General features: G+C 43.7%; 1 protein-coding gene across 4 annotated transcripts in view; it reads right to left on the bottom strand.

Moving 5' to 3' along the window:
• tprb (translocated promoter region b, nuclear basket protein) overlaps positions 1-12,408 on the bottom strand; it is a 77,809-nt gene extending 65,401 nt beyond the window's left edge. For all 4 annotated transcript variants that reach the window (XM_063064035.1, XM_063064032.1, XM_063064033.1 and 1 more), the window contains exon 1: positions 12,222-12,408. In XM_063064035.1, coding sequence (XP_062920105.1) covers positions 12,222-12,375 — 154 coding nt within the window. In that variant the 5' untranslated portion in view covers positions 12,376-12,408. The remainder of the gene's footprint in view (positions 1-12,221) is intronic.
• Between the last annotated feature and the right edge of the window lie 12,346 nt (positions 12,409-24,754).

Consider the following 24,754-nt stretch of genomic DNA (forward strand, 5'->3'; position numbering starts at 1 on the left):
CTCCAAAGAACAAGAAACTTCAAGAGTGTAGCCATATACCACAAAAGATGACATTTTGACAAGCATTTTTACTTCTTCATCATTCTGAATTTCAATAATTTCTTCTTGCAAGCTCTCTTCCTGTTCTTGTATCTTGCAAAGAAATGGGTTAATTACCCAGTTCAGAATTTCCAGATCATTCAAATCCTTGAATCAATTCTGAAAATCCTTCTTCAGTGACTGCAGGTGCAAATCACTGTCTGTGAAAGAGTGCCATATTTTCCATGCAGGGAAACTGAGAACATTCTTCTCCCAAAGCTTTGCATACATATTTCTGATAAAAGTGGACACTGCACTTCTTGCCTGGGCTAAATTGAAATTATCACCCTGCAGTTTCATATTTCAAATGGTCAGTTTCTATGCCACATCTCCACATAGAAATTCAATCTTGTTTCCCAAGCTCTTATCAACATTGATGAAAAATTCAATCAGTGTCAAAAAGATCAAAGAAATGTTTTCAGCAGCAGCCTTTTGACAGCCAGTGCATTCCAGTGTGAAGAAGTGTTTAAATTAATTATCTTGGTATAACTGGTGAAATATTCTGCTGTTTAATGGATGAGCTTTAATTTTGTTGATAGCAGATATTATAGACAATAGGTACAGTAGGCCATTCGGCCCTTCGAGCCAGCACCGCCGTTCACTGTGATCATGGCTGATCATCCACAAGCAGTATCCAGTTCCTGCCTTATCCCCATAACCTTTGATTCCGCTATCTTTAAGAGCTCTATCCATCTCTTTCTTGAAAGCATCCAGAGACTTGGCCTCCACAGCCTTCTGGGGCAGAGCATTCCATATATCCACCACTCTCTGGGTGAAATTCTTAAACTGTGGCCTCTGGTTCTGGACTCACCCATCAGCGGGAACATGCTTCCTGCCTCCAGTGTGTCCAATCCCTTAATAATCTTATATGTTTCAATAAGATCCCCTCTCAGCCTTCTAAATTCCAGAGTATACAAGCCCAGTCGCTCCAATCTTTCGACATACGACAGTCTCGCCATCCCGGGAATTAACCTTGTGGACCTACGCTGCACTCCCTCAATAGCAAGAATGTCCTTCCTCAAATTCGGAGACCAAAACTGCACACAGTACTCCAGGTGTGGTCTCACCAGGGCCCTGTACAGCTGCAGAAGGACCTCTTTGCTCTTATACTCAATTCCCCTTGTTATGAAGGCCAGCATGCCATTAGCTTTCTTCACTGCCTGCTGTACTTGCATGCTTGCTTTCAGTGACTGATATACAAGAACACCTAGATCTCGTTGTGCTTCCCCTTTTCCTAACTTATTCCATTTAGATAATAATCTGCCTTCCTGTTCTTACCACCAAAGTGGATAACCTCACATTTATCCACATTGAACTGCATCTGCCATGCATTTGCCCACTCACCCAGCCTGTTCAAGTCACCCTGCATTCTCATAACATCTTCCTCACATTTCACACTGCCACCCAGCTTTGTCACGGGCAAATTTGCTAATGTTACTTTTAATTCCCTCATCTAAATCATTAATATATATTGTAAACAGCTGCGGTCCCAGCACTGAACCCTGCGGTACCCCCACTGGTCACCGCCTGCCATTCCGAAAGAGACCCGTTAATCGCTACTCTTTGTTTTCTGTCAGCCAGCCAATTTTCAATCTACGTCAGTACTCTGCACCCAATACCATGTGCCCTAATTTTGCCCATTAATCTTTTATGTGGGACTTTATCAAAGGCTTTCTGAAAGTCCAGGTACACTACATCCACTGGCTCTCCCTTGTCCATTTTCATAGTTACATCCTCAAAAAATTCCAGTAGATTAGTCAAGCATGATTTCCCCTTCGTAGATCCATGCTGACTTGGACTGATCCTGTTACTGCTATCTAAATGTGTCGTAATTTCATCTTTTATAATTAACTCCAGCATCTTTCCCACCACCGACGTCAGGCTAACCGGTCTATAATTCCCTGACTTCTCTCTTCCTCCCTTCTTGAAGAGAGGGACAACATTAGCCAGCCTCCAATCCACAGGAACTGATCCTGAATCTATAGAACATTGGAAAATGATTACCAATGCATCCACGATTTCTAAAGCCACCTCCTTAAGTACCCTGGGATGCAGACCATCAGGTCCTGGGGAGTTATCAGCCTTCAGACCCAACAGCCTAGCCAACACCATTTCCTGCCTAATATAAATTTCCTTCAGTTCATCCATTACGCTAGGTCCTTTGGCCACTATTACATCTGGGAGATTGTTTGTGTCTTCCCTAGTGAAGACAGATCCAAAGTACCTGTTCAACTCGTCTGCCATTTCCTTGTTCCTCATAATAAATTCACCCGCTTCTGTCTTCAAGGGCCCAATTTTGATCTTAACTATTTTTTTCCTTTTCACATACCTAAAGAAGCTTTTACTATCCTCCTTTATATTCTTGGCTAGTTTACCTTTGTACCTTATTTTTTCTCCGTGTATTGCCTTTTTAGTTACCCTCTGTTGCTCTTTAAAAGTTTCCCAATCCTCTGGCTTCCCACTCGTCTTTGTTATGTTATACTTCTCTTTTATTTTTATACTGTCCATTACTTCCCTTGTCAGCCACGGCCTCCCCTTACTCCCCTTAGGATCTTTCTTCCTCTTTGGAACGAACTGATCCTGCACCTTCCACATTATTCCCAGAAACACTTGCCATTGCAGTTCCACTGTCATCCCTGCTAGGGTATCGTTCCATTGAACTTTGGCCAGCTCCTCCCTCATAGCACCATAGTTCCCTTTGTTCAACTGTAATACTGACACTTCTGAGTTTCCCTTCTCCCTTTCAAATTGTAGATTAAAACTTATCATATTATGGTCACTACCTCCCAATGGCTCCTTTACCTCGAGGTCCCTGATCAAATCCGGTTCACTGCACAACACTAAATCTAGAATTGCGTTCTCTCTGGTAGGCTCCAGTACAAGCTGTTCTAAGAATCCATCTCGGAGAGACTCCACAAACTCCCTTTCTTGGGGTTCAGTATCAACCTGATTCCTCCAGTCTACCTGCATGTTGAAGTCCCCCATAACAACTGTAGCATTACCTTTGCGACATGCCAATTTTAACTCGATTCAACTTACACCCTACATCCAGACTACTGTTTGGGGGCCTGTAGATAACTCCCATTAGGGTCTTTCTACCCTTAGAATTTCTCAGTTCTATCCATACTGACTCTACGTCTCCCGATTCTATGTCCCCCCTCGCAAGGGACTGAATATCATTCCTCACCAACAGAGCCACCCCACCCCCTCTGCCTATCAGTCTGTCCTTTCGATAGGACATATACCTTGAATATTCATTTCCCAGGCCCTGTCCACTTGAAGCCATGTCCCTGTTATTCCCACAATATCATACTTACCAATTTCCAACTGTGCCTCAAGCTCATTTACTTTATTTCTTATACTCCGTGCATTCATATATACTACTTTTAATCCATTACTCCCCTCACCTCCCATATCAGTTCCTATTTCACTTGGCCATACTGTACGATCCCTTCTTGAGCTTTCTGCTCTGTCGATTCTGCTGTCGTTCTTAACTTTTCTTATTCTCATCTCCATCCTTATGTTTCTAGTTCGTCCCCTCTATTACAAGAGTCATGCTTGAAAAAAGTTGCTGGGTGAGGTTTTCAGCTGCGAGTCATTGATGATGAATTACAGAATGGATTGCAAATGGACTTGGAATTTCTTTTTTTATAAATGCCACTGAACCAGCATGGCAACCTATCATATATGGTGCCATGTGTTGCACAAGAAACCATGTTCCTAACTGGAGTACTTTTATCCTCAATATACATTTTGAGTTCTTGGTAGATTGATCCTCTATTGATACGTTTTCAAGAGAATCTCTTCATAAGCTTCAAACAAGACAAAATCTGCAGATCCTGAAAACCTGAGCAACACATACAAAATGCTGGAGGAATTCAGCCGGCCAGGCAGCATCTATGGAAAAAAGTACAGTCGATTTTTCAGGCCAAAACCTCTCGGTAGGACTGGAGAAAAAAAGCTGAGTAGATTTAAAAGGTGGGGGGCAATGCCCCCAAAACCCCCTTCTCCATTACCCATCCCCTTTTCCCATCTCACCAATCAACTTCCCAGCTCTTTACTTCATCCCTCCCCCTCCAAGTTTTATCTATCACCTGGTGGTTCTCTCTACCCTCCCCCCACCTTTTAAATTACTCCTCAGCTTTTTTTTTCTCCAGTCTTGCCAAAGGGTTTCGGTCCGAAATGTCAACTATACTTTTCTCCCATAGATGCTGCCTGGCCTGCTGAGTTCCTCCAGCATTTTCTGTGTGTTGGTCTTCATAAACATTTCCATTTTTGATAAACCATACGTATTGCATTAGCAATGCCTCGTTGTCTCACAATTGACTCATCCAGTGGAATTGAAAATTACGATGACATGGATTCAGATTGGAATCTGAACGTTAGTGCGATAGAGCTGTGGTTCAGCAAGCTACCTTTATTCTATTCCAGTTAGTGTGATAGACCAATCACCAAAGGTCTCATAATAATCAGAGCTGGTACGTGACAGCATATACGAAGCCAAGGCCGCTCTGAACACCTCAGGGTCGGCAGGTTCACTGATTTGCTGTATTTCACCATTTGGTTCCAGCCAGCGCCGTACCATTGCGAGGCATGTTTCCCGTAGAACTGTAGAGAAAGTTGAGGGGGTGTATTTGACTTAATGTTAAATTGCGTGAACTTGTTCTGTGCTGCAAGCCAAGGGGAACTGTTGAGCACCAGGTTGCTAATTTATGCATCCCTAATATATGTTTGGTTGGTAAGGTCTGATGAGATTGCTGATCTTCACATGCATTGTGACGACAAGTGCTTACCGCCTGCAGAGCTATGGATCTTCCTGTGTTCCAGTCCCTCATACTTATTTTTGGTAGTGCCTGCCCTACTAACAGCCTCATGTTAGGGTGGCGCTTACCATCCCCTCCCCCCCCCCAAAGAATCGTGGAATGCCCCCCCGATAACTTCTATTTCCCCTAACGCCCCTTCAGGACAGATAACCGCCTCCATTGGGCATCAATGACAAAGCAACACACACAGAACACTGGAGGAACTCAGGCAGCATTGATGAAAATGAATAAACAGCTGACATCTTGGGCCAAGACCCTTCATCAGAACTGGGAAAGAAGGGGAATGATGCCAGAATAAAACACTGAGGGGAGGGAGAAGGATGACAAGCTGGAAGGTGATAGGTGAAGTCAGGTGGGTGGGAAAAGTAAAAGGATGAAGAAGGATCTGATAGGAGAGAAGAGTAGATCATGGGAGAAAGGGAAGAAAGAGGGGCACCAGGGGTGGGGTGGATGGGGTGGTAGGCAGGTGAGGAGAAGAGGTCAGAGGCAAGAGGCTAAAGTGGGGAAAAGAAGAAGGACGAGGGGGGAGGGGAAAGGAAGAGGAAATATTATCTATTGGAGAAATCAATGTTCATAACATCAGGTTGGAGGCTACTTTGACAGAATATGTGCTATTGCTCCTCCACCCTCAGAGTGGCCTCATCATGGCAGAAAAGGAAGCCATGAATCAGCATGTCAGAATGGGAATGGGGATAGGAATTACAATGGTTAGCCACAGAGAACTTCCACTTTTGGCAAATAGAGCAGAGGTGCTTGACAAATTAATCCTCCAATTTACAGTGGGTCTCACCTATGTAGAGAAGGACTGTTTGAGGCCCTGAATGGAGGGAGGAGGAAGGTGGATGAGCAGGTGTAGCATTCACCTCACTTTCTGGGATAAGTGTGCCAGGAGAGAGATTAGTGGGATGGGACTAATGGACAAAGGAATCACAGAGAGAACAATCCCTACAGAGTTGGGGCAGAGGGGGTGCAGGAGAAGTAAAGATGTGGTTAGGGGTAGGATCCCATTGAAGGTGGCAGAAGTTGCAAAGAACATGCTGGATGTGGAGACTCATGGAGACTCATGGTAGGTGAGGACTAAAGGAACTCTATCCCTGTTAAGGTAGTAGAAAGAAGGGGTGATCACAGATGTCCAGGAAATGGGGGAGACGTGAATAAGGGCAGTATCAATGGTGGAGGAAGGAAAACTCCGTTCTTTGGAGGAGGACATCTTTGATGTCCTAGAAAAGTAGGTCTCGTCCTGGGAACAGGTGCCATGGAGATGAGGGAACTGAGAAAAGGGAACAGCATTTTTTACAGGAGACAGGGTGGGAAGCGGTATAGCCAAGATAGCCACAGGAATCAATAGATTGAGAAAAACATGTCAGTAAACAGTTTTTCTCCAGAGTTGGAAACAGTGAGGTTGAGAAAGGGGAGAGAAGTATCAAAAATGGACTAAGTGAATTTAAGGACAGGGTGGAAGTTGGAGGCAGCTGATGAAATTAACAAGCTCAGCATGGGTGCAAGAAGCAGCAACAATGCAGTCCTCAATGTAATGCAGAATTTTAATGGAGAGCATTACTGTGGGAGGCTTGGACTGTTCTGCATAGGCTAGCTAACAGAGTATTGCAGCTCCATTTAAAATTGACCAAGAATGACACAGTATTTATTTTCCCTGTATTTTGACTTGTACGGTTAAGCTTGTGAGCTTTTCCATTGAAAAGCAATGAAGAATAACACTAATTCAATTTGTTTTGGACAATAAACTTTGATTGAATGCTGTCATGTGAATTGGACAGAGCAATCTAAACTTTCATAATGAAGAATGCAATATATAACTTTCCATTAACGTGACATGTAGCATACGAAACCCTAAAGAGTGAAGCAAGTAGATTACAGCCGTTATCTGTAAAAGATTACAATTTGTAAAATGCATTTATATAATTTATTTTAAATTTATGTCCTCTTCAGACAGGTTTCCCTTCTATATTATTTTGTAAACTTTGCCTTAATGTTAACATGGGAAGGGCAATTCTTATTCTCTAAACTAATGTTTCGTCTCCTCATTTGCACCTTTTGCTTGAAGCAGCAGCTTATTTGGGACAAATTTTAAAGAACATCTTAATCGATAAAATAGCCAAGACTCCTTTCGTTTCTATGCCGCATAATTGGGACAGGAGATAGTTGCCAAACACTTAACTAGTGCCAATCGTATGCATTTATGTGGCTGCTAGACACAACAACATACTTAGAATGAACAGTTTTTAAAATAGAGTCACTTGTGTGTGCTTGTGTTTAAAAAGCAGTGATTTTTGTCAGTGATAGTTGGGGAGAAATAGTGAACTGTTTAGTTCTTTCCAGTTTCAAGCATTCAGGCTTGAAGATGCCAAAAATAGTTAGGAGTGAAAATGAAATGATTTCACTAGTTCAAAAAGTTAGGAATTACAAAGAATTTGAAGATATCAACAATTATTTTGAATGTTACAATGAAAATGAAGATTTGGAGTATACAATCATCGAAAACTTTGTTTGAAGGCAGCCCATTATCTGTACTAGGTGTCTACACTGATTTTGTTCATTTACTGCCAATCAAAAGAATACTGCACCATTATAAATTCCTCCATTGATAATTATTAGGAATGAATACAGTTTTACAGTAGAGGTATTGGCAGCATTCTAATTTTGTTCTGTATTCCATTTAAAAATACAAATTGCACTTAGTTAAATGGTAGTTTGTCTTTCTTTAAATATTTCCATGACTCTTCAGCTAATAGGGGCAGCTGCTTAGTTCAGCCAAAATATACTGGTCCCTATGTGTCCCAATTAAGCTGCAATTAACCTTTAATTCAATAGTTTCTATCAGTCTATATACAATACACATAACATTTGGTCAAAAAAGTTCAACCTTTAAAAAAATTGCATACAGTTCATATTATTATTCATTCCACTTCATTAAAAAATACTATTGTAATCAACTCAAGTTAAATTTATGGAATTTACTTGCCACTGATTGTTATTAACTTTTGAAAAGCAACCTTAAACCTATGCTCTCTGGTATGACATTTCAAAAAAAGGACTTACCTGTGTCTCATAATTTTTTATACTTGCATCAGTCATACCTTTGCTCCAACAAAAACAATGAGTATCTGAGTTTGTCCAACCTCTCCTTACAGGTGAAACTCTCCAATCCATACAACATACTGGTGAAACTCACACACTCCTTCCAAATGGCCTCACTAAAAATCCATACAGCTGCAATGACTTCATTAGTGGAAATTTGAGAAGTCAATGTTCATGCCATCAGGTTGGAGGTTACCCAGACAGAATATAAGGTATTGTTCCTCCAACCTGAGTGTGGCTACATCTTCTCAAACTTCCGCTAATGCCCCACCTCCCCCCGTACCCTATCCATTATTTATTTATATACACACACATTCTTTTTCTCTCTCCTTTTTCTCCCTCTGTCCCTCTCACTATACCCCTTGCCCATCCTCTGGATTCCCCCCTCCCCCTTTCTTTCTCCCTTGGCCTCCTGTCCCATGATCCTCTCATATCCCTTTTGCCAATCAACTGTCCAGCTCTTGGCTCCATCCCTCCCCCTCCTGTCTTCTCCTATCATTTCGGATCTCCCCCTCCCCCTTTCAGATCTCTTACTAGCTCCTCTTTCAGTTAGTCCTGACGAAGGGTCTCAGCCAAAAACATCAACTGTACCTCTTCCTAGAGATGCTGCCTGGCCTGCTGCGTTCACCAGCAACTTTTATGTGTGTTGCTTGAAATTCCAGCATCTGCAGATTTCCTCGTGTTTGCAGTTTTAAAATCAAATTCATAAGATAGAACCTCTCCTGCATACCGCCATTCTAACTTTCCCTAACAAGTCCACGCCTTTCCAAATGCAAGTAAATCCTGTCCCTTAGAATCTTCTCCATAATTTGGCTCCTGCTGATGCATGCCTTACTACCTTATAATTTACTGATATGCCTCCAATGCCTTCTTAAAACAATACATTGGAAATTCTCCAGTCTTTTAGGACCTCAACTATGACAAATAGGATACAAAGTTCTCCGTGGACTAAGTAATCTCCTCCATTGCCACCATCAGTATATTGGGATAGGATCTATCAGGCCCCTTGGACACATACATTTCAATATATTTCAACAGACCCAATATCTCCTCATTAATTCAACCTACTCTACCATGAGCTGACCATCATCCATGTCCCTCTCACTGGTAAATATCAACCAAATACTCATTTAGAACCTTCCCACCTCCGTGCATAGAAGCACTCCTTTTCCCTTGTCTTTAACTACCTCTCCCAAGCCAGCCTCTTGCTAGTAATTTAAAATGCATTCAGTTTCTCCTTATCTGCCAATGATATTCTCGAAACTTTCCATCCTTCTTTCATACTCACAGGATCGTGCTGGTCCTGAGCTCACCTTTTACATGACCCACACAGGTCAGATGGAGATTTACTGTAAACAACTACTCCCAACATACTCTCCCCATTGTAACAAGCCGAAGTCCAATTTAGCGCTTTCACCTCAGTCGTCCACGACAATCTTATGACCTAAGCTCCCACCATGCTTCCTCACAGAATGTCAACCATCTGGCCAAGCTCATTTCCCAAACAAGGTCGAGACCAGGGATTCCCAACCTTTTTTATGCGATGGACCTTTACCACTAACAAAGGGGTCAGTGAAGCCCTAATCTAGAGTAACCGTGCCTCACCATACCTGCCCACATAACAATAAACTTGATTTGTGTGGCTCCTTCCCATTGTACTATCCAATTACTAGAATACAAAAGCAAGGATGTAATGCTGAGGCTTTATGAGGCATTGGTCAAACTGCATTTGGAGCATTGTGAGCAGTTTTGGGATGCTTGTTGAAGAAAGGAATTGCTGACATTGGAGAGGGTCCAGAGGTGGTTGACAAGAATAATCCAGGTAATGAAAGGGTTAATGGAAGAGGAGCTTTTGATGGCTCTGACCCTGTACTCAATGGAGTCTAGAAGAATGAGAAGAAAATCTCACTGAAACATACCAAATACTCTGAAACGTTTTGTGGTTATGATAGACAGCTTGAAGCTGGATACAAATATAACATCAGACTACTTGTATAACGTAGAAATTGGAGAAATAATTAACTTTTTTGAATATAATGTGTTTAATTGCATAACAGTACTGACACTTTGCAATTGTTCAACTGACCTAAAAATGCTTTGATGATTTTCATTTGTACTCAGTGTCTGAGGGTTCTCGCTTAGGTGATCAATAATAATCAGCCAGCATTGATGGATTCCAGTTGCCCTGATACCGATTCGCAATGACTGCAATGTTATGGTGAAACCTTTCACTATGTTCATCACTGACAGCGCCAAGATGTCTAACCTAATTTTTAGTGACATGCTGTAGTTCATGGTTTTATATGCTTGAAGCATGTTGTCAACCAGCTGCATGTAGTTTGGTGCTCTGTAGTTGCCTAGAAAATTTTCAACAACATTCTTGAATGCTTTCCATGCGATTTTCTCCAGTCTCATTAGAAGTTCTTCAAATTGCCTGTCATTGATGACCCGTTTGACCTGTGAACCAACAAAAATGCCTTCCTCAAAATATCAAAATACTTCACAGGAATTTTTGTGCCCAATGACAAGAGATTCCATCCTTGCAGTCTTGAACCCAGCAATTCTGCTTTTGCCTTTGACAAACCCAAGTCTCTGACCAGGACATTTAAATCAAGTTGAGTTATCAGATGAGATTCACTCGACATAAAGGGTTCATAATCAGTTTCAGTGCAATTTTACATTCCTGGCTCATGCATCATGGCATCTTCATCTGCCTCCTCTAGACTTCATGTCTCTTGTGGCTATGCAGCAAGTCTCATGGCTGAAGGGAGATTGGGGTATTCAATGGATTTCATGTTTTTTTTAGCAATGAAACCAGACACACTAGTCAGACAAAAACAGCAGTCTGTCACATGATCATTCTACTCTTGCCATATCACCACGACAGCGAACAACATTGGCTTCCTTGTACCTCTACAGCAAGCTCTAAGATTGACAGTGCATGTTACACAACAGATGTGAGGAGCCCAGGCTGTGTCTTGGTCACCAATTTTACACTGAAAGTAAAGCTAATAGGCTTTCTTAGAGTCATGTTCCGTCTCTGAGGTTTCAGCGTACATTCACCAGAAATATAAGCATTGTGGTTGTTGCAATGTTGGTAAGACATTTTATCATAATTACTTCTGAAAATTCAATTACTTTAAGATAATGAGTACATACAATATGCTATGCGCGTACAGCGCATGCATCAGCCTGATCACATACCGATATACATGTAAACAATGCATTGAAAGCTGTGTACATGATTCTTTAAAGTTTTTCTAAAACCTGTCCTGCTATGCATGATCCATCCTGCCTAAGCACACCCAGGCATACTTGGATAAGATAGAAAACTTATCAGCTTACATTGAGGACATTTTAACTGACTTAAATTATGAAGTGAAATAACAAATACAGGCTTTTTCAAAAAATAAAGGTGCGTGATAGCCTCATAGTGGAAGGATATCCCTTTAAAGAAGGAATTTCTTTTGCCAGAGGGTGGTGAACCTTGGAATTTATTGAAACAAACAGCCATGAGGGAAAAATCATTAGATAAAGCAGAGGTTGACAGGTTCTTGATTAGTAAGGGTGTCTAATGTTATTGGGGGAAGGCAGGAGAATGGGGTGAAGATGGAAAATAAATGAGCCATCATTGAATGGCAGGGAGCAGATTCAACAGGCCCAATGGCCAAATGCTGCTCATTTGTTCTATGGTATTTTATTATTTCAAGAAACACTCCCAAATGAACCTAACAAACTATCCCCTATTTAAGCCCCTGACATTGGAAGGGTCCAAATCAATAGTGGGAGCTTAAAATCACCAAATCCAAAAGCACTATTGTTTATAATTCTTTCAATTGCTGTTTGCACGTGTTCCTTGTGATCTTACATAATAGGATAATTTCATATGGACAAGACTGAACGCATCCTTAATTAGTGTGAATACAACCCTATCAAACGAAATTATAACCTTTATATAAATAGGACAAGTTCCAGCAACTTTTTAAAAACTTGTAACACAATGCAAAACATTAAAATGTAAGTTCGGAAATAGTCCACGCAACATTTCTAGAAGAAAGAGTCACTATTTAAGACGGTTGACTTTCATTATAAAAACGCCCTAGAATGGATTAGAAATAAACAACAAACTCTCTAAACAACTGAAACGAAAGAGCATCTGATAACTGTGGCAACCTGAGGCCAACCCCACTGGCTTCTTGCGCACTTGTATTATTTACATACCGCTATCTACTTTCAAACGCTCATACTTGGACTTCAGCACATCGATATCGACATCTTTATCAGAGATTAGCTTCTCGACCTTGCAAATAACATTTTTTGGTATCTTGGCAAATTCAGCACGGTCAAGCAACTGCTGCAACACAACCGCCGCCATGTTACCATCTGCGCCGACAACCAGCCCGCCGCCCGCCACGTCAGGGACGTCACTTACGATGCGCCACAGGCGCCTCTTGTGAATCAGGCCTACGCAAGTCAGCGCGTATTTCCCTTGGGGAGCTACAAATGTAATCCGGAAAATGCAGGCAATACCACCTCCCTGCAAGATTTTCTTACACACACGCAATGCAGGGAGCTGTTCACGGTCATCAACCGTGGTCAGAATCTTCCACACATTACATTGTACTTTTGTGTCCTCCCCCCACTGAACTACAATTCCCAACAGCCGTCGCGCAGCCGGTTGAGCTCGCGCTTCGGCTGTCGCGTCCGTGCTCAGGAATGCGGAAAAACACCGGCCCATGATCTATCCCGATGGCCGCCTCCAATTTTAATGAACGTCTTCGGGGCAGATGAGATAGACCTCGCAATAGAATAACTGTTGGCAGCTATGGTCAAACAGATGAGTCCACTTCTGTAAATAATGAGTAAAGGTGGTGCTCAGTTCTTAAAATTAAATTTACACTTAGGCTTTTCATTCTAGGACGAGAGAGATGTCTTCCTTTTTTAAAGAAAGGGGCTTCCCTTCCTCCACTATCAACTCTGCTCTTAAACGCATCTCCTCCATTTCACGTACATCTGCTCTCACTCCATCCTCCCGCCACCCCACTAGGAATAGGGTTCCCCTGGTCCTCACCTACCACCCCACCAGCCTCTGGGTCCAACATATTATTCTCCGTAACTTCCGCCACCTCCAACGGGATCCCACCACTAAGCACATCTTTCCCTCCCCCCCCCGCTTTCCGCAGGGATCGCTCCCTACACAACTCCCTTGTCCATTCGTCCCCCCCCCATCCCTCCCCACTGATCTCCCTCCTGGCACTTATCCGTGTAAGCGGAACAAGTGCTACACATGCCCTTACACTTCCTCCCTTACCACCATTCAGGGCCCCAAACAGTCCTTCCAGTTGAGGCAACACTTCACCTGTGAGTCGACTGGGGTGATATACTGCGTCCCGTGCTCCCGATGTGGCCTTTTATATATTGGCGAGACCCGACGCAGACTGGGAGACCGCTTTGCTGAACAATCTATGCTCTGTCCGCCAGAGAAAGCAGGATCTCCCAGTGGCCACACATTTTAATTCCACATCCCATTCCCATTCTGACATGTCTATCCACGGCCTCCTCTACTGTAAAGATGAAGCCACACTCAGGTTGGAGGAACAACACCTTATATTCCGTCTGGGTAGCCTCCAACCTGATGGCATGAACATCGACTTCTCTAACTTCCGCTAGGCCCCACCTCCCCCTCGTACCCCATCTGTTACTTGTTTTTATGCACACATTCTTTCTCTCACTCTCCTTTTTCTCCCTCTGTCCCTCTGAATATACCCCTTGCCCATCCTCTGGGTCCCCCCCCCGCTTGTCTTTCTTCCCGGACCTCCTGTCCCATGATCCTCTCGTATCCCTTTTGCCTATCACCTGTCCAGCTCTTGGCTCTATCCCTCCCCCTCCTGTCTTCTCCTATCATTTTGGATCTCCCCCTCCCCCTCCAACTTTCAAATCCCTTACTCACTCTTCCTTCAGTTAGTCCTGATGAAGGGTCTCGGCCTGAAACGTCGACTGCACCTCTTCCTACAGATGCTGCCTGGCCTGCTGCGTTCACCAGCAACTTTGATGTGTGTTGCTTGAATTTCCAGCATCTGCAGAATTCCTGTTGTTTACACTTAGATTGTTTTCTTTAAAGTAAGAAAACATTAATTCCCCTTGTACATTAAATTACATCATGAGAAGTGATAATATGTATAAAATTAACAAATTGGTTATGTGCAGACCTACACACGATTGTTTTGACTTGTCAATGACATTAATGATTTGGATGAGACTGTAGTTGGCATAGCAAGCAAATTTACAGATGATACCAAAGATGGTGGTGTGGAGGACAGTGAAGAAAATTGTCTGAGACAGCAACAGGATTTAATCAACTGGGAAAATAGGCCAAGATGTGGCAGGACCCTGAAGATGGTTGTAAAACCTTTCCCTGTAAAACCCAGGCAGAGTATAAGACCATAAGATATAGGAACAGAATTAGGCCATTTGGCCTGTCGAGTCTGCTCCATCATTTCATCATGGCTGATCCATTTTTCCTCTCAGCCCCAATCTCCTGCCTTCCCCCTGCATCAATTCATGCTCTGACCAATTAGGAATCTATCAACCTTAAATATACATACAGACTTGGCCTTCACAGCTGCCCGTGGCAACGAATTCCACAGATTCCTTCACTCTCTGGCTAAAGAAATACTTTCTCATCTACGTTCTAAAAGGACGCCCCGCTATTCTGTGTCTGTATCCTCCGGTCTTAGACTCATAGAAAACACCCTCTCCACTTCCACTCTATCAAGGCCTTTCAACATTCAATAGGTTTCAATTAGGTCACCTCTCATTCTTCTGAATTCCGGTGAATACAATCCCAGAACCATCAAACGCTCTTCATGTGACAAGATGTATAATCCTGGAATCATTTTTGCGAACTTCCTTTGAACCTTCTCCGGTTTCAGCACATCCTTTCTAAGATAAGGAGCCCAAAACTGCTCACAATACTCCAAGTGAGACCTCATCACTGCTATATAAAGTCTCAACATCACATCTTTACTTCTCTATTCTAGTCCTCTTGAAATGAATGCTAACATTGCATTTGCCTTCCTCACCACAAACTCAACCTGCAGATTAACTTTTAGGGAACCCTGCACAAGGATTCCCAAATCCCTTTGCACCCAGAATTTTGTATTTTCTCTCCATTTAGAAATGGTCTACCCTTTCACTTCCCAACACTGTATTCCATCTGCCACTCCTTTGCCTATTCTCCTAATCAAAGTCCTTCTATTGCCACTCTACTTCCTCAAAACTACCTGCCCCTCCACCGGTCTTCATATCGTCTGCAAACTTTGCAACAGCGCCATTAATTCCAGCATCCAAATTATTGACATACACGTAAAAATATTTGCAGAACAGAAATAAGTGCATAATCCCTGAATATGGTGACACAGTTAGATAGGGTAGTGAAGAAGTTCAAAGTGATCTCTGTCTCAGAGGCTGATGTTAGGCTGTCTTTAAACAGGGTGAACCCTCCCAAGTCAAAAGGTCCTGATGGAGTACCTGGTAAGGCTCTGAAAACCTGTGCCAACCAACTGGTGGGAGTATTCAAGGACTTTTTCAACCTCTAATTGCTAAGGGCAGAAGTTCCCACTTGCTTCAAAAAGGCAACAGTTATACCAGTGAGTAAGAAGAATAATGTGAGCTGCCTTAATGACTATCACCTGGTAGCACTCACATCTACAGTGATGAAATGCTTTGAGAAGTTGGTCATGACTAGACTGAACTCCTGTCTCAGCAAGGACCTAGACCCATTGCAGTTTGCCTATCGCCACAATAGGTCAACGACAGATGCAATCTCAATGGCTCTTCACACGGCTTCAGACCACTGGACAACACAAACACCTACGTCAAGATGCTCATAAAAGTTGCTGGTGAACACAGCAGGCCAGGCAGCATCTCTAGGAAGAGGTACAGTCGACGTTTCGGGCCCAGACCCTTCATCAGGACTAACTGAAGGAAGAGTTAGTAAGAGATTTGAAAGTGGGAGGGGGAGGAGATCCGAAATGATAGGAGAAGACAGGAGGGGGAGGGATGGAGCCAAGAGCTGGACAGTTGATTGGCAAAAGGGATATGAGAGGATCATGGGACAGGAGGCCCAGGGAGAAAGAAAGGGGAAGGGGGGAAGCCCAGAGGATGGGCAAGGGGTATAGTGAGAGGGACAGAGGGAGAAAAAGGAGAGAGAGAAAAAGAATGTGTGTATATAAATAAATGAATAACGGGTGATGCCTACACTGAAGGAAGCCTCTTCCAGTGATGCCTACACTGAAGAAGTTTAAATCTTCTCTTCGACGAGAGTTCAGTGAAACCATCTCTCACTGCTCCCCATCTGTAATTTCTTTGGCTCTTCAACTTTTTGACCACATTTTGACTCAGACTCGCTATCACAGCCATATATCCTTTCTTGGAAACCTCACCTCCCCCTCGTACCCCATGTGTTATTTAATTATTTATATACACACATTCTTTTTCTCTCTCGTTGACTTTATTAACTTTGCCTCCAACTTTCACCCTGCCCTCAAGTTTACCTGGTCCATTTCCGACACCTCCCTCCCCTTTCTAGATCTTTCTGTCTCTGTCTCTGGAGACAGCTTATCCACTGATGTCTACTATAAGCCTACTGACTCTCACAGCTATCTGGACTATTCCTCTTCTCACCCTGTCTCTTGTAAAAACGCCATCCCCTTCTCGCAATTCCTCCGTCTCCGCCGCATCTGCTCTCAGGATGAGGCTTTTCATTCCAGGACGAGGGAGATGTCTTCCTTTTTTAAAGAAAGGGGCTTCCCTTCCTCCACTATCAACTCTGCTCTTAAACTCATCTCCCCCATTTCATGTACATCTGCTCTCACTCCATCCTCCCGCCACCCCACTAGGAATAGGGTTCCCCTGGTCCTCACCTACCACCCCACCAGCCTCCGGGTCCAACATATTATTCTCCGTAACTTCCGCCACCTCCAACGGGATCCCACCACTAAGCACATCTTTCCCTCCCCCCCCCCTGCATTCCGCAGGGATCGCTCCCTACACAACTCCCTTGTCCATTCGTCTCCCCCATCCCTTCCCACTGATCTCCCTCCTGGCACTTATCCGTGTAAGCGGAACAAGTGCTACACATGCCCTTACACTTCCTCCCTTACCACCATTCAGGGCCCCAAACAGTCCTTCCAGTTGAGGCAACACTTCACCTGTGAGTCGACTGGGGTGATATACTGCGTCCGGTGCTCCTGATGTGGCCTTTTATATATTGGTGAGACCCGACGCAGACTGGGAGACCGCTTTGCTGAACACCTACGCTCTGTCCACCAGAGAAAGCAGGATCTTCCAGTGGCCACACATTTTAATTCCACATCCCATTCCCATTCTGACATGTCTATCCACGGCCTCCTCTACTGTAAAGATGAAGCCACACTCAGGTTGGAGGAACAACACCTTATATTCCGTCTGGGTAGCCTCCAACCTGATGGCATGAACATCGACTTCTCTAACTTCCGCTAAGGCCCCACCTCCCCCTCGTACCCCATCTGTTACTTATTTTTATGCACACATTCTTTCTCTCACTCTCCTTTTTCTCCCTCTGTCCCTCTGAATATACCTCTTGCCCATCCTCTGGGTTCCCCCCCCCCACCTTGTCTTTATTCCCGGACCTCCTGTCCCATGATCCTCTCATATCCCCTTTTGCCTATCACCTGTCCAGCTCTTGGCTCTATCCCTCTCCCTCCTGTCTTCTCCTATCATTTTGGATCTCCCCCTCCCCCTCCAACTTTCAAATCCCTTACTCACTCTTCCTTCAGTTAGTCCTGACGAAGGGTCTCGGCCTGAAACATCGACTGCACCTCTTCCTACAGATGCTGCTTGGCCTGCTGCGTTCACCAGCAACTTTGATGTGTGTTGCTTCTTTTTCTCTCTCTCCTTTTTCTCCCTCTGTCTGTCTCCCTCACTATACTCCTTGGCCATCCTCTAGGCTTCCTCCCTCCCTGTTTTCTTCCTCCCTAGGCCTCCCATCCCATGATCCACTCATATCCCTTTTGCCAATCACCTGTCCAGCTCTTGGCTCCATCCCTCCCCCTCCTGTCTTCTCCTATCATTTTGGATCTCCCCCTCCCCCTCTCACTTTCAAATCTCTTACTAGCTCTTCCTTCAGTTAGTCCTGACGAAGGGTCTCGGCCCGAAACATCGAATGTACCTCTTCCTAGAGATACTGCCTGGCCTGCTGCGTTCACCAGCAACTTTTATTGTGTTGCTTGAAATTCCAGCATTTGCAGATTTCCTCATGTCAAGATGCCGTTCATCAACTATAGCTCAGAATTTAATACCATCATTCCCACAATCCTAACTGAGAAGTTACAGACCTGGGCCTCTGTACCTCCCTCTGCAATTGGATCCTTGACTTCCTAACCAGAAGACCACAATCGGTACAGATTGGTGATAGCATATCCTCCTCGCTGACGATCAACACTGATGCACCTCAGGGTGTGTGCTTAGCCTGCTGCTCTACTCTCTATATCCACATGACTGTGTGGCAAGGCATAGCTCAAATACCATCTATAAATTTGCTGATGATACAACCATTTTTGGTAGAATCTCAGATAGTGATGAGAGAGCATACAGGAGCAAGATATGCCAACTAGTTGAATGGCGTCACAGCAACAACCTGGCACTCAGCGTCAGTAAGATGAACGAGCTGATTGTGGACTTCAGGAAGGGTAAGACAAAGGCAGACATATCAATCCTCATAGAGGGATCAGAAGTGGAGAGAGTGAGCCATTTCAAGTTCCTGGGTGTCAAGATCTCTGAGGATCTAACCTGGTCCCAACATATCTATGCAGCTGTAAAGAAGGCAAGACAGCGTGTATACTTCATTAGGAGTTTGAAGAGATTTGGTATATCAACAAACACACTCAAAAGCTTCTATAGATGTATCATTGGAGAGCACTCAGAAAGGCTGCATCACTGTCTGGTATGGAGGGGCTACTGCACAGGACCGAAAGAAGCTGCAGAAGGTTGTAAATTTAGTCGACTCCATCTTGGGTACTAGCCCACAAAATATCCAGAACATCTTCAAGAAGCGGTGTCTCAGAAAGGCAGCGTCCATTATTAAGAACCTCCAACACCAAGGGCATGACCTTTTCTCACTGTTACCATTGAACTGCTGCTGCTAAGTTAACAAATTTCATGACACGTGCCGGTGATAAAATTGATTCCGATTCTGATTCTAAATTTATTATTGAATTACATGTAGGTTACCATAGATTACCTAGCGATTAAGAAGACTTTTGGCATCATTGCATTCATTGGTCAGGGCATAGATGTGGAAAGTCATATTACAACTGTACATACTTGGAGAATTGTGTGCATTTCTGGTCACCAGCTATGGGAAGGATGGCATTAGAGGTAGTAATGGGGGACAAGGAAATGGCGAATGAACTGAATAAGTATTTTGCATCAATCTTCACCGTGGAAGGCACTGGCAGTATGGTAGAAGTTCCAGATGTCAGTGGGTATGAAGTTACCAGAGAGTAGGTTCTTGGAAAACTGAATGGTCTGAAAGTAGATAGGTAGAAAGAGGTGGCTGAAGAGATCGTGGAGGCATTAGTAATGATCTTTCAAGAATCACAAGATTCTGGTATGAAGACTAGAAAATTGCAAATGTCACTCCACTCTTCAAGAAGGGGGAGAGTCAGAAGAAAGCAAACTATAGGCTAGTTAGTCTGATCTCAGTGGTTGGTAAGATGTTGGAGTCGATTGTTAAGGATGTGGGTTCGGGGTACTTGAAGCCACTTGATAAAGTAGGCTGTAGTTAGCATGGTTTTCTCAAGGGAAAATCTTGCTTGACAAATCTGTTGGAATTCTTTGAAGAAGTTACAAGCAGGATAGAATTGGTTAATGTTGTGCACTTGGAATTTTCTGAATGGAGTTAAATACCATCACAATGAAATAATAATTAGCTGACACGTGCATATTCACAAGCGCAGTCGCCGTGTCTGCTGCGCTGCCGAATCCGTGGTTGTGACAAAAGCTCCCAACAATTAGATCTATTATTTGATATGCTGAGTGTTGCTTCCAACTGGTCTGCAAGTAGGGTTGCCAACTGTCCCGTATTTGCCGGGACATCCCGTATATTGGGCTAAATTGGTTTGTCCCATACGGGACCGTTCTTGTCCCGTATTTCCCCCGCTAAGGTAGAGCGTTCCTATGAAACCTTTCGTGCCGAGATGGCGTAAGGTAAAGAAGCAATTACCATTAATTTATATGGGAAAATGTTTTCGGCGTTCCCAGACCCAAAAAAATAACCTACCGAATCATACCAAATAACACATAAAACTGAAAATAACACTAACATATAGTAAAAGCAGGAATGATATGATAAATACACAGCCTATATAAAGTAGAAACAATGTATGTACAGGTACAGTATAGTCGGGAAGATTAAGCCAAAACCGATTGGGTGGGGGGGGGGAATCGGCACGTACGCGCAGGCGCACATCACATAAGCACACGTTACGCATGCGCACACAGGTGCCCGCGCAAGGCTTCATGGTCATGGTAGTCTTTCATGGGGTATACAGGGGTGTCGCGTATTTCGCATAAAAGTTGCTGGTGAACGCCGCAGGCCAGTCAGTATCTCTAGGAAGAGGTACAGCCCGAAACGTCGACTGTACCTCTTCCTAGAGATGCTGCTTGGCCTGCGGCGTTCACCAGCAACTTTTATGTGTGTTGCTTGAAATTCCAGTATCTGCCAGTTTCCTTGTGTCCCGTATTTGACTGCTACTTTTGTCCCTTATTTGGGAGTAAGATAGTTGACAACCCTATCTGCAAGCTTCCTTGAACTAAGCAACTTAGTCAACTTGCCTGTTTTGAAACAAGCTGATCATTGATTTCAGGAGAAGGAAACCAGTGGTCCATGAGCCAGTCCTCATCTGGGGATCAGATGGTGAGAGTTAGTAACTGTACTTTCCTCGGTGTTATCATTTCAGAGTACCTGTCCTGGATCCAGCACCAAAGTGCCATTATGATGGAAGCAGAGCAGTGGCTATAACTTATTTGGAATTTGCAAAGATTCAGCATGTCATCTAAAACTTTGACAAACTTATAGAGATGTATTGTGGAGAGTATATAGACTGTCACTTGCATCATGGCCTGGTATGGAAACACTAATGCCCTTGAATGGAAAAGCCTACAAAATGTATTGGATATGGCCCAGACCATCACAGGTAAAGTCCTCCCCACCACTGAGCATATCTGTACAGACTGCTGTTTCAGGAAAGCAGCATCAATCGTCACAGACCCCCACTATCCAGGCCGTGTTCTGTTCCCATTACAGGAGCTACAGGACCCACACCTCCAGGGTCAGAAACAGTTATTACCCCTCAACCATCAGGCTCTTGACCCAGAGGGGATAACTTCACTCTCCCCATCACTGAACTGTTCACACAATCTATGGAAACAACAGGAATTCTGCAGATGCTGGAAATTCAAGCAACACACATAAAAGTTGCTGGTGAACGCAGCAGGCCAGGCAGCATCTCTAGGAAGAGGTGCAGTCGACGTTTCAAATCCCTTACTCACTCCCCTCCAACTTTCAAATCCCTTACTCACTCCCCTCCAACTTTCAAATCCCTTACTCACTCTTCCTTCAGTTAAGTACCCCTTGCCCATCCTCTGGGTCCCCCCCCCCTTTTCTTTCTCCCTGGGCCTCCTGTTCCATGATCCTTTCATATCCCTTTTGCCTATCACCTGTCCAGCTCTTGGCTCCATCCCTCCCCCTCCTGTCTTCTCCTATCATTTTGGATATCCCCCTCCCCCTCCAACTTTCAAATTCCTTACTCACTCTTCCTTCAGTTAGTCCTGACGAAGGGTCTCAGCCTGAAACGTCGACTGCACCTCTTCCTACACAACCTATGGACTCGCTTTCAAGGATTCTTCATCTCATGTTCTTGATATTTATTTCTTATTAATTTATTGTTATTATATTTTTTATTTTTTTCTCAGCTCAAGCTGGTAAAAACCGAGGTATGGACATGGCCAAGCACACTCATTTCTCAATTGCTAGGAACTTTTGGACAATTCTGGTGGCATTTAGTATCATGACTTTATGGAGATTTACTTAAATATTTCTGTATCAGCTGAATTGTTTAACGCTATTGTGTAGTGACTTTGGGATAACACCATTTGTAAGCATTACTACAGAATTAAGAAAATGTATACTTGTTACCTGGACTATTCCTCTTCTCACCCGGTCTCTTGCAAAAATGCCATCCCCTCCTCGCAATTCCTCCGTCTCCGCCGCATCTGCTCTCAGGATGAGGCTTTTCATTTCAGGACAAAGGAGATGCCCTCCTTTTTTAAAGAAAGGGGCTCCCCTTCCTCCACCATCAACTCTGCTCTTGAACGTATCTCCCCCATTTCACCGACATCTGCTCTCACTCCATCCTCCTGCCACCCCCACTAGGAATAGGGTTCCCCTTGTCCTCACCTACCACCCCACCAGCCTCTGGGTCCAACGTATAATTCTCCATAACTTCCGCCACCTCCAACGGGATCCCACCACTAAGCACATCTTTCCCTCCCCCCCCACCCCCCGCTTTCTGTAGGGATCGCTCCCTACATGACTCCCTTGTCCATTCGTTCCCCCCCATCCCTCCCCACCAATCTCCCTCCTGGCACTTAACCTTGTAAGTGAAACAAGTGCTACACATGCCCTTACACTTCCTCCCTTACCACCATTCAGGGCCCCAAACAGTCCTTCCAGGTGAGGTGACACTTGACCTGTGAGTCTGTCTGTCTGTGTCTTGTTTTACAGTGGTTGGCATCCAGCTTAATGATGCATTACTGCCACCTTCTGCTCTGGAATGTGCACTGGACATATAATCTAAATCCCTTCACCCAATCTCGCTCGCGCACGCACACACACACACACACACACACACACACACACACACACACACACCCCTACACTTTACCCTCCCATCTTTGACCATCCTAGTACCCTATTCCTGTTTATCCATCATATCCCATAAAAAAACCCCTGTACCCCACCTGATGTGATATACTGCGTCTGGTGCTCCTGATGCGGCCTTCTATATATTGGCGAGACCCGACACAGACTGGGAGATTGTTTTGCTGAAAACCTACGCTCTGTCCGCCAGAGAAAGTAGGATCTCCCAGTGGCCGCACATCTTAGTTCCACATCCCATTCCCATTCTGATATGTCTATCCACGGCCTCCTCTACTGTAAAGATGATGCCACACTCAGGTTGGAGGAACAACACCTTATATTCCGTCTGGGTAGCCTCCAACCTGATGCCATGAACACTGACTCCTCAAACTTCCACTCATGCCCCACCTCCCCCTCGTACCCCATACGTTATTTATTTATATATATATATACATTCTTTTTCTCTCTCTCCTTTTTCTCCTTCTGTCCCTCTCACTATACCCCTTGCCCATCCTCTGGGCTTCTCCCCTCCCCCTTTCTTTCACCCTAGGCCTCCTGTCCCATGATCCTCTCATATCCCTTTTGCCAATCACCTGTCCAGCTCTTGGCTTCATCCCTCCCCCTCCTGTTCTCTCCTATCATTTCGCATCTCCCCCTCCCCCTCCCACTTTCAAATCTCTTACTAGCTCTTCCTTCAGTTAGTCCTGATGAAGGGTCTCGGCCCGAAACGTCGACTGTACCTCTTCCTAGAGATGCTGCCTGGCCTGCTGCGTTCAGCAGCAACTTTTATGTGTGTTACTTGTTACTTTTCCATAGTTTTTCAATTTCCTCTTTTAATTAAGCATATTTCTGCTTTTTTTTACTTCTTGATTTCTGTATGTTGTGTGTGTGTTTCGAATGTCTATATCTATTAAATAAGTTGTTCTTCCTTGTTTATCCTGTAATTTTATATCTGGACTGTTATTATGGATTGTCCTATCTGTAATAAGAGATCAGTAGTAATATAATTTGAAGCACCGCGACTCTAAAACTGGATCAGGCTTGGAGTTATAGTAAACTATGGTGTCTTTTGTGAGTTTGTATATGAAAGCAAGATTTTGGTGAATGATGTTTTCCACTTGATTATGCCTGTGTAAGTAATCAGATTGAGTTAAACTGTTGCAGGATCTTGTACTGTGTTGGGGATTGTTTGTGGTTTCTCTTAGCATTTCTGCATTTATCATCTTAAATTTGTTGGTCTTTTATTATGTATTTTTGATGATTTTTTGTGTTAACTGCCTGGTTCTGTGTTGCCACAAGGAACCGATTCTTCTGTTTCTTGGAAGAGGTTTCCAGTTCTGAGGCAGGCATTTGACACTTTCTTGTAAACATCTACTCCACTCAGATCGTGGGGATGTCTTCTATGGAGAGTTATGCTCTTCCATTGGTTAACTTTTCCTTCTATGGTGATAATTTTGTCATTTTTCTGGGTTTTGCTTTCATTTAAGTTTAGTGGTTGGTACTTATCAGAATTGTATATTCTCGCATGGAGTGCTGAATTCTGTTTTCATTGTTGAAAATATATCCTTAGAAGTTTTATTTAACTGTTGTGTAATTTTTAATGTCTCGTACCCCCATTCCTCCTTCTGTCCTAGGTAGTGTTAATCTAAGTGTGTTTGACTGTACATAGTGTTTTCTAAAATTTGGCATTTCAGTTCTTATTTTTCTTTGTAAATTTTACAGATCAGTTTCAGACCAAGATATTATGCCAAAAGAATACATTAATATGAGCATAACGAAATTGTTTATTGCC

The sequence above is a fragment of the Mobula hypostoma genome, chromosome 12 (assembly GCF_963921235.1).
Source record: "Mobula hypostoma chromosome 12, sMobHyp1.1, whole genome shotgun sequence".
In the NCBI taxonomy this organism is placed as follows: Eukaryota; Metazoa; Chordata; class Chondrichthyes; order Myliobatiformes; family Myliobatidae; genus Mobula; species Mobula hypostoma.